The sequence below is a fragment of the Apostichopus japonicus genome, chromosome 8 (genome assembly GCF_037975245.1).
Source record: "Apostichopus japonicus isolate 1M-3 chromosome 8, ASM3797524v1, whole genome shotgun sequence".
In the NCBI taxonomy this organism is placed as follows: domain Eukaryota; kingdom Metazoa; phylum Echinodermata; class Holothuroidea; order Aspidochirotida; family Stichopodidae; genus Apostichopus; species Apostichopus japonicus.
In genome coordinates this window covers 18,284,661-18,300,228 of record NC_092568.1, presented here as the reverse complement: position 1 = coordinate 18,300,228, position 15,568 = coordinate 18,284,661, and the positions used below count along the sequence as shown (strand labels likewise).

The 15,568-nt window shown below is 35.1% G+C and overlaps 1 protein-coding gene across 3 annotated transcripts in view; it reads left to right on the top strand.

Moving 5' to 3' along the window:
* The first annotated feature begins 1,048 nt into the window (after nt 1–1,048).
* Nucleotides 1,049–15,568, top strand: part of LOC139971338 (cation channel sperm-associated auxiliary subunit epsilon-like) — a 21,000-nt gene continuing 6,480 nt past the window's right edge. Inside the window, exons 1-20 of one of the 3 annotated variants that reach the window (XM_071977692.1) lie at nt 1,049–1,239; nt 2,283–2,337; nt 3,147–3,238; nt 3,869–3,950; nt 4,287–4,360; nt 4,527–4,629; nt 4,746–4,864; nt 5,013–5,108; nt 6,469–6,606; nt 6,931–7,003; nt 7,373–7,484; nt 7,803–7,870; nt 8,079–8,210; nt 8,703–8,853; nt 9,434–9,517; nt 9,798–9,967; nt 10,742–10,815; nt 13,725–13,812; nt 14,189–14,305; nt 15,345–15,428. In XM_071977692.1, coding sequence (XP_071833793.1) covers nt 1,154–1,239; nt 2,283–2,337; nt 3,147–3,238; nt 3,869–3,950; nt 4,287–4,360; nt 4,527–4,629; nt 4,746–4,864; nt 5,013–5,108; nt 6,469–6,606; nt 6,931–7,003; nt 7,373–7,484; nt 7,803–7,870; nt 8,079–8,210; nt 8,703–8,853; nt 9,434–9,517; nt 9,798–9,967; nt 10,742–10,815; nt 13,725–13,812; nt 14,189–14,305; nt 15,345–15,428 — 1,998 coding nt within the window. In that variant the 5' untranslated portion in view covers nt 1,049–1,153. Of the gene's footprint in view, nt 1,240–2,282; nt 2,338–3,146; nt 3,239–3,868; nt 3,951–4,286; nt 4,361–4,526; nt 4,630–4,745; nt 4,865–5,012; nt 5,109–6,468; nt 6,607–6,930; nt 7,004–7,372; nt 7,485–7,802; nt 7,871–8,078; nt 8,211–8,702; nt 8,854–9,430; nt 9,518–9,797; nt 9,968–10,741; nt 10,816–13,724; nt 13,813–14,188; nt 14,306–15,344; nt 15,429–15,568 lie in introns of all 3 variants that reach the window. The other 2 variants (XM_071977691.1, XM_071977693.1) reach the window with 2 other exon arrangements.

Sequence of the window (15,568 nt, the reverse complement as noted above, 5' to 3'; positions counted from 1 at the left end):
CTGTCTCTTCGTTCAGAATATGTCAAAGATATGTCAGCAACAACTTACGAAATTATTATCCAACCGTGATCTCGCTTGACTTATTTGTATGTGTAAAAGAAATAAGTAGGTTAATTGTAATAAATATTTACGTGTGATAAGATTTAAAAAAAAAGGATATATATACATTGACCTCTTTCTGATACAATTTTAAGAGGAGAAGAAATGGGCGACTTGTGTAACTTAGTCATTGAATTGGATTAAATCTTAACAGAGATCATTAATTGGGGGAGCACGGCAAACTGGTTTTATTTCGATCGCACTATATCTTTGCGTCAGACGACACAGAGACGGTTAGATTCACAAAGTTCATCAACATGTCATGTCTTTGGCTTCATGGTAAAAGTAATGGTGGCCTACTGCAAATAGTTTTCATAAATTATGACGTAGACCGTTGCCAAGACCGCACAAGGCATGCATGCTGGACGTACGTATGATATACACACGCGCACGCCTAAATTACAAGGCCTTGCGGTTGTTAATCCGTTCGCGCCGCCTATAGACTAGATGAAGAACTGTACATGTTGTTACGTGTAAGCTTCGTGCGTGCAGACTAGACATAAGCTAGACTATACACAGTGTTATGTATTTGGTCGGTGTAATTGTCACTATAATACGGCAGGGGAAAGCAATTTCTCTTCTTGGTCGTGAGTTACCTATATCTGATACAATTTTAAGAAGAAAAAAAATGTGCAACTTGTGTGTTAATAATTGAATTGGCTAAATCCTAACACTAACAGAGATCAGTACTAGTTGGGGAGCACCAAACTGCCATTCTTCATGTTGTATTTTGATTATACTATACTATATCTTTGCGTCAGACGACACAGAGAAGGTTAGATTCAAAAAGTTCATCAACGTGTCCTGTCTTTGCATCATGGTAAAAGTTATGGTGGCCTACTGCAAATAGTTTCATAAATTATGACGTATACCGTTGCCATGGCAGCACAAGGCATGCATGCTGGACGTACGTATGATATACACACGCCTAACATTACATGGCCTTGCGGTTGTTAACCCGTCCCTAACGTACTATACTAGACGACTAGATGTAGAAACTGTACATGTTGTTACTTGTAAGCTTCGTGTGTGCAGACTAGACATAAGGTAGACAATGATCTGCCACAAACTAAACAGTCTTATGTATTTGGTCGGTCTAATTGTCACTACGGCAGGGGGAAGCTATGTCTCTTCTTGGTCGTGAGTTACCTAGCGTTAATAATAATAATACTTTTAATAATAATAATTCTTAAGCGTACGTTTACCGTAGCATAACCTAACTTGGGCCTAGGCTACATAGGCCTAGGCTTATGTTAGTTCTATCTTTAGCCTAGGCTAACGCAAAACAATAAGTGGCAAGTTGATTGCCGCGATGAGCGTAGAACATTTCGTCTTGAGACGTAAAACTCTCAAGTAATATCAAATGAGATTACCATAAAAAATAACAGTACTTGATTCCAGGAACTGACAATTTGTTTTCCGTTAATAACATGCTATTTTATTTGACAAGAAACAGTTGTAACTCGTAGACCAGACTATATTGTATACTTAGCCTAGCCTAATTTGTTTGGTTTGCATTTCCAACGCATTTTGGCCAATGTGCTAAAAACTTTGCTGCACTAAGCAAAAAGTTTTTTCTTCTAATGTTAACATAATAATAATAATAAAAGTCTTTTCACCTTCTTGAAACCATATCGTGTATAGAAGCGCATAATTTAGTGTGACCATTGTATACACGTACATTATACAAACTCTTTAATATACTTCTCAACAGTTAAAAAGACCCCCCCCCCCCCCAAACAAAGAGTCGGTTTCGGGGAATAGATTAAGATACACATTTACTTTTGTGGCCAATAAACGGCCTAAAAACCGGATATACAACTGGTCTGTTGTTAGAAATACTTATTAACAACCATGCAGATAAAAAAGTCTAGAATTTCCAGCCAACCATAGATATTATTCAGAATGGAATTGAAACCTGACAAAGTTTTTGAGAAGTGTCGTTCGTATTGCTTTCTATATATCCAGTTATTGTAGGCTAGGCCTAAGATATATCTAAATAATAACGGTCCCCTCAAACCGACCTTGAAATCCCCGATCAAAATGTTACACGAACGAAATACCCGTTAGCTAGGTTAGATTCAGTTCATTTACTGTAAAACAAAATACAATAGCCTATATGGAATCGGGATTATTGATTTAAAGAAAGGTAAACTTGAAAGCTTTTCTTTCAATTTTTACAGAGTAAGTCAGGAAGGGTCATCGGATTCCCTTTTTGGGTTCGACACCCGTAGTAAAGTAAGTGTTAAACTTTTTAGTTGTGTTAATTTCTTTTAGAAAATGCAAATGTGAAGATAACAAAGTGCGTCGATATTATTTAAGTGGAGAAAAAAATCAATCTTTTTGCCGAAATCAACGCAAAAGCTCAAAGGGCTACAGCAAATAATGACTTTAGTATCAACAGTCATTTTAATATGATATGGAAATATATTGTACAAAGAAAGTATATGGCATTGGTACAGATGACATATTTACGAAATGGCTTGCACCCGCAATGATCATATTCCCAGCTCTTCAGAAAGGACGAAGTGGTCGGAAGGTAACTAGAGCATTTTATAGTTCCCAAGTCAATAAGTAAACATTTTATTTGATATCATTCTTTGGTGCTATCTTTCACAATCAATATAACTTTGAATGGATTAACATCAGCAACTAGGCCCGAACTGAATAGCCAACGTCCTCATTGACTTTTTGGTATTTAATGGGCACTGAATTCCACACTTTAAATTACATCAAGGAATATCTAAAAACCGGAATCAACAACGAAACCTTATCAACACTCCCTTTTTGGGGGCTAGATCATGATATATGAAACCTTAGTTCGATGTATTTCAACCCTATGTCATTCCTTTAGCGTACATTGTCTGTTACCTAAATATGTGTTGCAAAAACTTTGCATAACATATGACAATACATACAGTTAAAGCTGTCTTATTGTATTTCTGAAATAATTATTGGTGTATTGTGACTTTTAATAAAGTTAAGAATTTGTTTAGTGTTTGGAATTAAATATACAGAAACAAAAATCCCCGATTATTCTGTTCCAGGTGACTCTACGTTTCCATGAAAGGGGTGATGCCCAGTTGTTTGAATTTATCGAGTGGATCCCACCTTCATCGTGTGCATTTTCATCGACAAAGTAAACTAAAAATGGTTCAGTTACAAGTAGATTTGCAGTTTCTTTGGTTTATTTCATAATTATTCATTATTATTTTGTAGTAACGGAAACGTAACTGTTAGAATAAGATAAATTAAACGCTTTCTTCCATGCAACAATGAGCCCGGTGTTTAGAAGTTTCAATATCCTTCCTAATTTAGACTAAAGTGTGTATTTATATGTTTAACAGTCACGGAACACCTGCAGGTAAGTGTTGATGCTACAGTGTCATTCTGAAGGCCATTAACGTCCCTTTTAGTAAACCAACTTGTGTATCTCAGGTATTATACCATCAAAAGTATATCTGGCAACGCAGACTAGATTTGTGACATCATTAATGAGTAGCGTATTTTCGGATTCACTATTCGTCTTAGTTTAGGCACACGCACCTGCCGCTCCTCTTTTTTAGGACATAGGTCTACATAACGTTTAAAATTAAGTTGCAAAATTGTAGGCTAATGGAAGATATATAGTTATTACACTTATTTGATTCTTTGTGTATGTAACAGCCTCATCCCATATATGTATTGTATCTTTAATGTGTTACAATATAATCAAATTAAGTTATTTGTTCATCTTGCAAAGCTTTGCTTTAATATTCATTTAACACAGCAATACGGATTCTTATTTAACATGTCCAGAAGGAAGTTATGATATTTCTGTCAAAATGAGGAGAAAGGATTCCAACGACACCGTAAGTATCAAATCAAAAAGGTTGAGTCAAAGATCAAATATCGTAAAACTATTTGAAAATTTTAGTCTTTTGAATTAATATTAAAAAGAGAGAATTTTCATCAGTGGGATTTTTTATTCACTTCCTCTCCACCCCTGACGAGAAGGTTAATATAAGAAATTCTCTGAATCACGCGCTCCATTTGAAACGCTTGACACGTAAACATGTAAACTGGCTAAAGCAAATTGTCGTGAGATTAAATGGATTAAAAACTTCGAATGTATTAACAAAAGTAACCCAAGCTCTAGCATCACTCATTTCGTCATGGGCGTTTCCTTTTCATTCTTTTTGTTACAGATCACAGAATCTAAGTTTATTCGTTTCTTGGACCAGCCGTTTTGCTATAAGTGGAACACCTTTACAGATTTAAGGTAATCTAGCAGTCGGATAGTTTCTCTTTAAGTTTGCTGTGATGTGTACTTTCATTTTGCAAGTTCATATAAGTGGGGCGGCCTCTCATCTCAACACGTAGACATGGTTACAAAATGTTGGTATTGCATTAGATAAAATCGGTGTTGTTACATTTTTTCTTTTAAGTGAGTGGACCAATAGAGGCGAGGCCAGACTCAGAATATGGGTAACGGATCCAGTGTATCAAGGCAGTGCTGAAAGTAATAGTTTAGCCAAACATCCTTCACAAGTAAGTAACAATTGCCGCTGTGTGCTGTGTCTTTATCATCTCACAATGTTCACCCCGAAGTGAATACTGAAAGTAGTGTACTAATGGCATTGCATTTCATAATATATTTATCACAGCACTCTCGAAGACTAACAAATTTATTCCAAGACAGTGGACAAGAGCCAATTCCGTTGGAAGTCTTTCCGGAAACAAAGGACGAATTGCAGTGGAACAACGTTTCGTACAGTCTTAATGGGTAAGCTGTACTTTCAATACAAAGTCTATTATTGATGTTAACTGCTTCATCTCATCTTTACGAAATATCACATGCTCTTACCCCATTTTATGTTAGGTAAACCATGAGAGCAGTTTCATGTTATAGGCCTATTTACTTTTATCTAAAGGTATTGGACTGTTTCCATGAACATTGGCGAAAGACTACAGTATATTGTAAGGATCGAAGGCAAACCTGGCTTAACAGTGAATGCGTGTCTTATTCGGTAAGCATGTAACCACTTAAAGCATTATTTAAATAAAATAAAGCTTTAAATATTATTGTAATCCAGTCGCCACAAAACTTCTTTTCCCCAATATGTGCGCACAGCCTTCCATGAACGTCACGATAGGTGTTTGTAGTTAAATATGGAAGATGGAAGCAAAAACATATGAAGTACTAGTAAAAAACAACATACAAGAAGTACAGCTTTAAGAGAAATGAAGCTCAGTATGTCTGTGTATTTTAAACGAAATGTTAACTTTTTTTTGCAAGACGAAAACCCATCTATGATAATTAATTATTGACAAATATTACGCGTGAAGTAAAGGTCTAACACGTCATGTCTTACGGTATTACAATCAGAGAAGATGATCAATTACACTTCAAGGAAACGAACGTCTCAAAGGGGATTATTAACTTGTACGTGTTCTAAAAGAGATATAAGCGTATTTTGGGGTTCATCATACAACAAATATTTTGAAAATATAGTTAGATCTACTTCAACCAGGTAGAAAAGATTGATCAAATGAGCAACACGATGTACTTAGAAACGATAAATCAAATTTAACTATGGAATATCACGTTTCCTGATATACCATTTCCGACAAATTTATGTTGAGCTCACAATCGATGATCACACTATTTCTTCAGATAAGTTCCTTGGTGTAATAATCGATAATCACATTACCTGGAAACCTCATATTCAGAAAGTTAAAACTTTTGTTTCTAAGTATATAGATGTCATCCACAGAATCAAGTCTTTCGTTCCTAAGAGTGTTTTGCTGTTTTTGTATAAAACTATGATCTTACCCCACCTTCATTATTGTGCTATTTTCTGTTTATCCGTCTTCAGTAAATAGTCTCTTTCTGCTTCAGAAAAAAAGGGATAAGAATTATTTGCAACACTTCCTCTTATCACCATGCCCTTATTTAATGAATTAAAACTCTCCACAATTTTTTTTATATTTATAACTTCCAATTAGGAATGATCATATTTAAATGGCGTGAACATTTATAGCCTCGTAACTTTTCAAGTTTGTTTACCTTTACCGAAAATATCCATACATATCGTACACGAAATAATCAAACTTTATATGTACGCTCACCCACTCCTCCATGGCTTATTCTACTATAAGTTTCCATGGTCCCAGATTTTGGAATTCGCTTGACGCTAAAGTTGCTTCTACTAGGTCACTATTAAGTTTTAAGAATAAGTTAAAGAAATATTTACAAGAGTAAGATATTTTTTCTTAAGTAAGTCTGTGTTGTACTCTTCTCTTCTTCGCTTTCTCCTCCGCGGTTTTTGTTTCATAATGAAATGTCACGATGTAAATAATAGTTCCCTTTTTTTCTCTCGATTACAGACCTACCAAGGTTTCCATTTCAATTCCCAAATTCAAGACACAAATGCCCTCGGAAGGTAACTTAAAACTGACAGGGCTTCTTGACTTGAAAAAATCTATAAAGGACCCATGTGCAATACATGTGGTAGTATCAATACGGTTCGTATAATAAAACTCTGGATTCATTGTGATCAAAAAGTAGTTTCATACATATATGATTTGCAGACTTATATCCAAAGTAGTTCTATTCGCGCAAAGTAAACATTCAAAGGGTCGTGATAAATATCAGTCTTAAAAATATAAAAGATTGGCTGAAAAAGATAAATAATTTTACTGGTAAACATTATCATTTCGTTATTCAAGAGTTTCCACCGCATAGTCGTCCTATGCGAAATGTGATGAGATAGCATTTATATGCAATCAGCGAGTTATCCTATACCTACACAGCTGGAACGATCTTATTTTTTGTTCGTTCTTTCACAGAAATATCGTGCTCTTCACGCAAAACGGATTTCTTACGACGTCGGAGGTTTACGTAAACAATACATCCATGTCGGTAAGAAGTTGGCACAGCTTGCCTTGTCCTCTGAGAGTCTACTGAATGTCTCCACTGTTACTGTATGAATATCTTATCAAAGCTTTCTTGGTTTTATTAGATTAATGTCGGGCATAATGGAACGGAAATATTTTACTTTTATGTTATCTCCAACCCCGAAGGATAGATATTGACAAAACGACCTGTGGGGTGATAAGAAATTTCTTTTTTTCATCATATATTAGCAGTAGTATTTATTCCTCTCTGGAGTCACTGTCAAAGGCTACACCGAAATTGAAAACAAAAACAGCCAATATATATTTATCTGATTACTGAACTCTTATCCTAAACGTGGAAGCTTTCTTTTTCTGTGTTTTTTTCTCTCTACAGGAAGGCGACATGCTTGTTGATGTTGCATTCACCTTGGATAAATTGTACTTTCTCATGACGTCTGGTCAATTGCTTTATATGACAACAGATGGTACTTTCCGTTCTGTTAAAGGTAAGTATTTATAAATATAATGATATATAAATAAGTATATATATATAAATATATACACACACACACACACATATATATATATATATATATATATATATATATATATATATATATATTACATATATATATATATATATATATATATATATATTTATATATATATATATATATATATATATATATATATATACCCCATATAAATACCCCACAACACTAGCACAGAGTGTAAAAAACAGCATTGCATTTCTGATATATACCGTAATTAATGTATTGTTTTAAATCATGTTTTCTTCATTAATTGCTTTTTGTTTATTTTAGGTGTGAGGTCTCTTGGTTTGACATCAATTAGATCAATCGAAATATGTCTTCCGTCGAAGAATTTTCTTGTAAGTTAATCAACTTAATTTACCCTATTATTCATTTGAAGATCCTCTGGTTATAAGAACGGTGCCTATCTTTCGACTATTTGCTTCTCCAATTCGGAATGGAATTATCCTATTACCAGTATTACTGTTGAAAAAAAGTGTTCGTTTCCTCTTTTCTAACAAGCACCAAAGTTTGTGTCTTTATTATTTTACGCGTATGTCCTTTAAGCTCAAATCAAGAGAAATGCTACTGGCCTGGAACGAAATGCAAATTTACCTTCTAGAAGATGGAGATACATTTCATGAGCTTCTTGTTCCTGAGGACTTGACACAGATCTCTGCCACTGGCGAGCGAGTACAGGTTTGTGTAATGGTTCCCTTAATCCGATGAGATACAACTTGCCCATAAATTTATGTGACAGAATGTATCGAGTCATCATTCAAAAATAAATAAAACAAGCTGAACACAGAAGGCATGATATAAGCCAATGACATAAACACTCACATACGTTACAAAGCAACTTATCAGAGTTTTGTCGTGCTTAGCTAACGCCTGACTCTCGTGACATCTGTTAATCCTTGTGCCAAGTTACATAGGTTATTTTATAATACAATGTTAGATTCTGTACCAGTTTAACAACAGAATAAGAATGAAAACAAGAAATGGGCTCATAACATGTTTCATCTAATAAATGGCTGTCTAAATGTGCTGACAACTGTAAAGGAATTGTTCTAATTAATCGTTCTTATCCAATGACCATTAATTTACTTAAGACAATTAATATTGAGGTCAATAAATCATTGTGACTAGAAGATAATCGCATGTCATGTTATACGTCTTTCTCCTTTGAAGGTTTTGATTGTGGATGCAGATTTCAGTGCAAATATCGATACTGTAAATGTGATGCTTCGAATTGGCAACTCATCAATTGTTGTTCTTTGCTACAACTTAATCAGTCAGCAGTGGACACGCTTAGGATTTTGGATTACAGATTTATCACTTCGTAAGTAGCTACAAACAAAATTACGAATGAAATATAGAGCAATATGCTGTGACTATTTCTCTCTCTCTCCTGTAATATATCAAAACAAACTATGAATAATTTATTAACCTTAAAGATCTTCGCAGTTGTTATTGTATTAAGCTGTTCATTTATTACAAATATACTGCTTACATGATAAGTAGCTTCCAATCGAACGATGGTAAACTATCTTGTTCCGTTATTCGTTATAAACGTATTTTTGGGTTGTATTTATTGCAATAACGCGTAATATTTTCAGCACATGTACAGCAAATATGACATGTAATGTTTCTTAAGATGGCGAAACATGTGACAAAACTTGTTATACCTAAACGACATGAGGTTAGTAGGTTCTAAGTCTTATTTGTAAACTTTGTTTCCTAAATTGTGGTTAACCAAAACAAGAAAGTTTGCAAGATATTGGTGATGTTGTAAGATTCTTTGTAGAAATTTCCATGGTTCGATAGATCAGTCACGATGTTTCGCTTTTAATCAGTTTGTTAACGCATTTCAGTTGAGAATACATGATTAAAAGCTTCTATGACATTATACTTTACAGAAGACTTCCAAATGAAGACCTACAGTGGAACTGTTGAAAGCATCGTCTTTTGGAATGAAGAGATGTTGTTCCTTAGCGAACGTAAAGGTAATATACTCCATACCATAAAGTTAGGCCAATTCAATAGAGCAAACATTTGAACTGAGAGAAGTAATACAAATAAGGCTGCCTGTAATCATTGGAAAGTATTTTGATTGCCTGTCTGTCTGACAAAACAATTTCTAAATCCGAATTCTAAGAAAGTCAGATAGTTGCACATTAGAAGAATAATTCACACCACTCTACGTGACTGCACCTATAAACTATTATTATGGTAACCGATGACATTTGCATTCACAACATATTAATTTTGTTTTATTACTTTCAGGTGAAGGAAGTAGCAGCTTCACTTTTAAGGAACGACATGATGTAAATCACAGTAAAACTTATTTGGATAAAATAGAAAATGTTGAATTTTGCGACAATAGTCACGCGTTCGTCCAAATGATAACAGGGATCTTGTACTACGGTACCATGGAAGATAGGGCTCTGCTAGAGGTAATATTTTTTACGTGAATTATCGTAAAATAAAATAGCAAGCATAATGCATAGTTTTCCGTGTTCCAGCATTTGTCATTTAAGACTGAGTATGAGTGTTTACTATTATTAGAGGTGAACACATAGTACGTGTTTTATTAAAATCGAATCGCTTCTTTTCACATAGGATACGAAATGCTGGATTAAAAAAAAAACTAGTTTTAGTCCCTTGCATTGATTACAAATATGATGAACGAAATATTCAATTGATAACAAAGACTAACACTTTCTTTGCAAAGTGAATGGTAGCCTTTTATACACTTGTGAGTAAACTTTAAAGTGACAAATATAAATGGTGAGTCTTTTGAAATTATGTAGTTTCAAGGATACACGCATCAAATCTTTTCTGTAAATTGATCGATGTTACATTATTAAAATCAGTCACAAAATTCATTTTTAATCCAGACAATTTAAAATCACTGAATAAAGTATTCCATTAAATTGTGTTCTTCGGGCAACATTTTCCTCCACTCACGTCTACCCCCCACCAACCCTATCTTCACTGCAGCAAAAACGCTACTGCACCTTTTGGTTATGATACCTGCCTTTGCTATTTTATATACAGTCGATGGTCCGTCCGTTCATGTATATAATCTACATAAGTCTAGAGTCTTACCAAAATTCGTTCTTGTCTATTTATTACATGCCTTAATTCTATGTATTTAAATGTGTAAACACGTCTTTTTTGTATTCACCGAGCGTAATCCCTACAGATTTATCATAATACCCCCACAGATATCATCGTTGCCTCCAGATCGATTTCTTTATTGTGACGTGTTGGGATCAGTACACTCTATTTTTGCTCACAGGGAAGTAATTTCATCTTTCAAGCTTTGTTGCTACTAATCGTGTTGACCTGGTATACTTCATTTCGGAGCGTTTGCCAAGATGTTCAATTATATTGTGACGGAATGTTACAAGTTCGATACGTTTATGCTCTCTGTTATCGCAATTTTCTCCAGTTCCCAAGAGCGAAACAATAAATAAGGCGTAAATTTCGTGTTTGCAAGTGAAATTAATGAGATCGTGAAATGTGTCTGACACACAATTGCAGGGGCGTATCCAGGATTTTCCAATAGGGGGGCGCCAGGCATGAATGATCGCCGTCCTGGGGGATGGGTCTAAGGGGAGGGGTGTACAATTTTTGCTTTCAAAGAAGGGCTGAAATGCAAAATGGTGTCATATGCATGGGCGGCGATCCGTACTTCCGAGTGGGGGGGGGATATGACCTTGTTGACTATCTAAGCGTAGCGCCACCTTATGGCGCGAAGCGTACAAGAAAATTTTGGAATTAACAAACCCTCTAGATGGCCGGAAACGGCACTTCCCGAGGTTTCCAAGCGGCATATACCCAACTTTAAAATAGGGATGTCATGTCCGAAATATCTCATAATCAGGATCCAAAATACTTTTTTTTTTAATTTCGGGTGTTATTTTGGGAAACTTGCCCCTGTCAATCTTGTTTCAGGCGCAACGTTAGAATGTTCGAGAGCTCTGTTATATTATTCGATGAAGAAAATGGCCTCATGCAGGCTATTATAGGCCTATACACATGCAATACACAATTACACATAGTTACATTCCTAGGTACGATTGCTAGGGCATCCAGGTGAAACGTGTATTAAGCATTACCCTGGTTACATGAGATTCTCAGCTGTTCGAGGGAACATGTACGTGTGTAGGCCTACTATAGGGCCTATATGAATACTATGAAGGTGCATATATGTACTATATCAATACCGTGGGCGCAATAATACATTTTGTTGTTATAGGGCCAATGAAGCCTACAGTCAACTATTTTTGCTTTATAAAGACGCTTTATTTGAAAAGATCGCACTGCGTTTATGGTAGGCGAGAAATGAAGCTAAAAAAGAGCCGTACATTAACGAAGATGCATAAATGTAGGCATGAAAATATTCTTATCCCTGGCATTTGGTGGGGGGGGGGATATGGTGCATTACATCCCCTCCACCAATTTTCATGGGGGGGATATATCCCCCCTCCACCCAGGATCGCCGCCCATGGCCATATGTGATCCATTTTTCGACCTTAATAATAAGCAACATTTCCAGTAAATATGGACACAAAATGCACAATTTAGTATGGCTGGCATGTCATTTAGTGTTTATAGTGATAATACAAACACAATTACCATCTATGTTTCTAAAACTATTATGCCGCCGAACTTCGCCAGAACCTTTTTTTGGCAAACAAAAAATAAAGCATACGGGAGGGGGGGGGGGTTGAGCGATCACCGACATCTCACATAAAGGTCGTCATCAATTTTTTTTTTTTTTTTTTTTTGCTAAACTTTTTTTTTTTTTGGTGACGGCCAATAGGGGGGGCGCGCGCCTGTTGCGCCCCCCTGGATACGCCCCTGCAATTGTCTGTTCCGTTCCGTTTTTGGTTTTAAGGTTGTAGAATTCGCTAACAGGAACAGCCAATGGTTGTATCTGTTTATACCTCTCAGCCCTTAGATCGATGGGTAACTTATTTATGAATATTTCACGGCCGGATCAAGAGGCACACACTTACAAAACAACTAATCTAGCTTTCAAAACAACCAATCTACTACGTTTAAAAGCTCTTATTGTGGGTGAAATACTCAAAACATCTTGATATGTTGCTCATTTATGCATTGCAAATGTCTTAGGAAAAACGAACAAATAGACTGAAATTGAGGTTTGATTTGGAATTGTAACGACTTCATTCAATGCAAAGACCTTCTAGCCTGATATAATTTGGTTTTGGTTAAAAACGCAATTAAGGCAGTAGCCTGTGATCCTGTAAGTTAAGTCTGTATTTTAAATATACAAACGTCTACATATTTGGTGATTTCAAATATCAAAGCTTCATAATGGAGAGTAATCACTGCATGCAAAATTGTGAAAAATCTATAAAAAGTCTCGACTGTACTCCCATGTTTCTCCTGGAAACGTTTAAATGTTTTAATGCCCTCTGGAGGTACAATGTCACTATTTGTGTCTTACACAGGACGAATCGCTCTCAGTTACAAAAGCCACGGATTTTCTATATAAATAGCAACGTATTAACCTCCCTGATTTAGAGTATAGGCCTATGACTGCAAGGTTTAAACGGCAATCTAATAGACAAAACAGATACTGATTAGAAATTGCATTTTTACTGCTAAGAGTCTGTCTTCATAGAAATATACTATTTATGGTCAAACGTTTTGATTCTAATGCGATTTTTTACCCGAGGCAAACTGACGAAACATAAGAAACGGAATGACCTGGCGACTTGAACCGACAGCTATAACGGACTTGATAATCAACAACTTGAGCATAGGATTGGAAGTGAACATGCAAATGATTAGAGAACCTATTACTAATAATAGCCATATTTCATTATTGTCTTGCTTTTAATCGCGAATTTAATTGGGAATATACGCTGCTTCGAATTAATAAAAATACGGTTCTTCTGCTGTGAGAAATTAGACTATGAAGAATCGTCAGGGAAGTATTGGTTTAGTTCGTCGGCGAATACTCTGTCACTTTCTTTTATAATATACAACTTAGACAGTAATTTCAGTTTGGTTTCAAGATACAGAAAGTTAAGAGCTTTTTACTACTTTCGGTATGTATTGAACGCAACCTTGTTATTCATATAATATAACTGAAGCAGGAACACAGCATATAACTTTCGCAGTTTTTTAACATGCCTTTAATTTATTATCTCTTGCATTTCTATTCAATAGTGCCAACTGGACATCGAAGGAGCTCATCCTTAGAAATGCAGAATTGAATTCAGCTTTTCATTCGATCGACGGAGAGTTTTCCTGCCTAGTAAGTTGTTTACTGCTTGAATCTTATAAACGTTTCTTTGTGTGGTTATGTTCTTAATATATCCCTTGAACAATTTAAATTGAGATGAATGAATTTCAGTTTCATACAAACAAAATAAATACCTTTCATGGAGATAAAGTCACATTGTTATATAGCATCAACCTACTTTCAAAGACAACGGGACACGTTCATAACCAAATTATCTGGTTTTATACGTGACAAATTCTTAATGCAAGGAACACGAAACAAGAAAAAAGCTTTAAAACAATTTTACAAACTTCTTCTCCAAAAATAGAATAACGGAAGGCTGTATACGTATGAGATATATCCTTGAGATTCTGTTGTCTTCATTCTTTTTTTCTCTTCTTTCTTCTAGTTTATACATTTTGAAACGATGACGGGATTAAAAGCGCTTTACTACATTGACAGGAATGAATCCCTTTTTCTGTGGTCTCGACTCACTTACACGACAAGTGTGTATAATGACATTAATGTAAGTCATGAAATGACAGTCGATGAAACTATGCTGGAAATTCTACGTTTTCTTCATTTTCTTCATCGTTAAATAACAGATATGTAAGTCTAACGAAAACGCCACTATCATCCATGGTGAGTATCAAAACAAATATTCAGAGCATTGATACATAATATGTAACTGACAACAAGAAACATTTTACCAGTAATTGTTCCTGAAACATTAATGATCAACGTGAATTCGAGTAATAGATGCGAAACAAACAGACAATTGAGTTATCTTGATAGTCAATTTTCGGAAGGAGTGTTTTAGCTTTATCTTGGTCTCATGGGAGCGATTTTCTCGTGCTCAAGTTTTAATAAATAATGAAGGTGTAAATAGGAGTTCTATAGATTACAAACATTGGACGAGACATCACTAGGAAATCTTTTTAAATACGTATTACTCTTGTAAAGGTAGTTCAGGAGGAGTTTAAAAGGTAAAGATCATCAGTAGTGAATGAAAGGTATAGTCCTATATTGGAGAACTACAAAATGAAGCTTATGAATCAATCTGACTAACTCAACACTACATTACCAGTCATTCAATAGTAGTCCACGTTTAATGAATATTTATCGAGTCAGTTATATAGTTAGAAGTATTCAACATTTGTAAATGCCTTTCTGACTTTCGTAACAGACTAATACGGACTCAGTTGTTTTATAAAAAAAGTGTCATTTATGTGCATCAAACTATTACTGTTGAGAGTAGTGGTGGTGTGGGGGTGGTGGTAGGGCGGGGGTTGTCACCTTAACGTATTTTATGTAATATATTTGACATCTTTATTACCCTCACAAAGTTATACTATTTCATTGCTTGTGTTTAATTATATCCTTTACTAGTATTATGGAACAAGTTTATGTGGTGAAACCACGTTCACGTTTTATTCAATATTACTTTGTTCAATATGCTAGTTGTAATTTGTATTTCTTTGACAACTACAGCAGGTATTTAATCAAATTGCTTCGATTGACTATGATCGCACGTCTTTGGACGTAACATTCTGCTTGTGTTTCAGGTTTTCAATTCAAAAGCGAAATACATTTCTGTAAATGAACGTAGCACAGTTGATTACAACCATGGAAGAAAGACATTAAATAAGGTTCGTATATATAATTCTCCAAGATGTACACATCAAAGTGAGCGTGAATAAATTTTAATTTTTTGGGACAGTTTTTGAAATCGTCTCCGAATCGATAAATTCTTTGCAACGTTTACATTTCATGTTTGGACACTCCACTA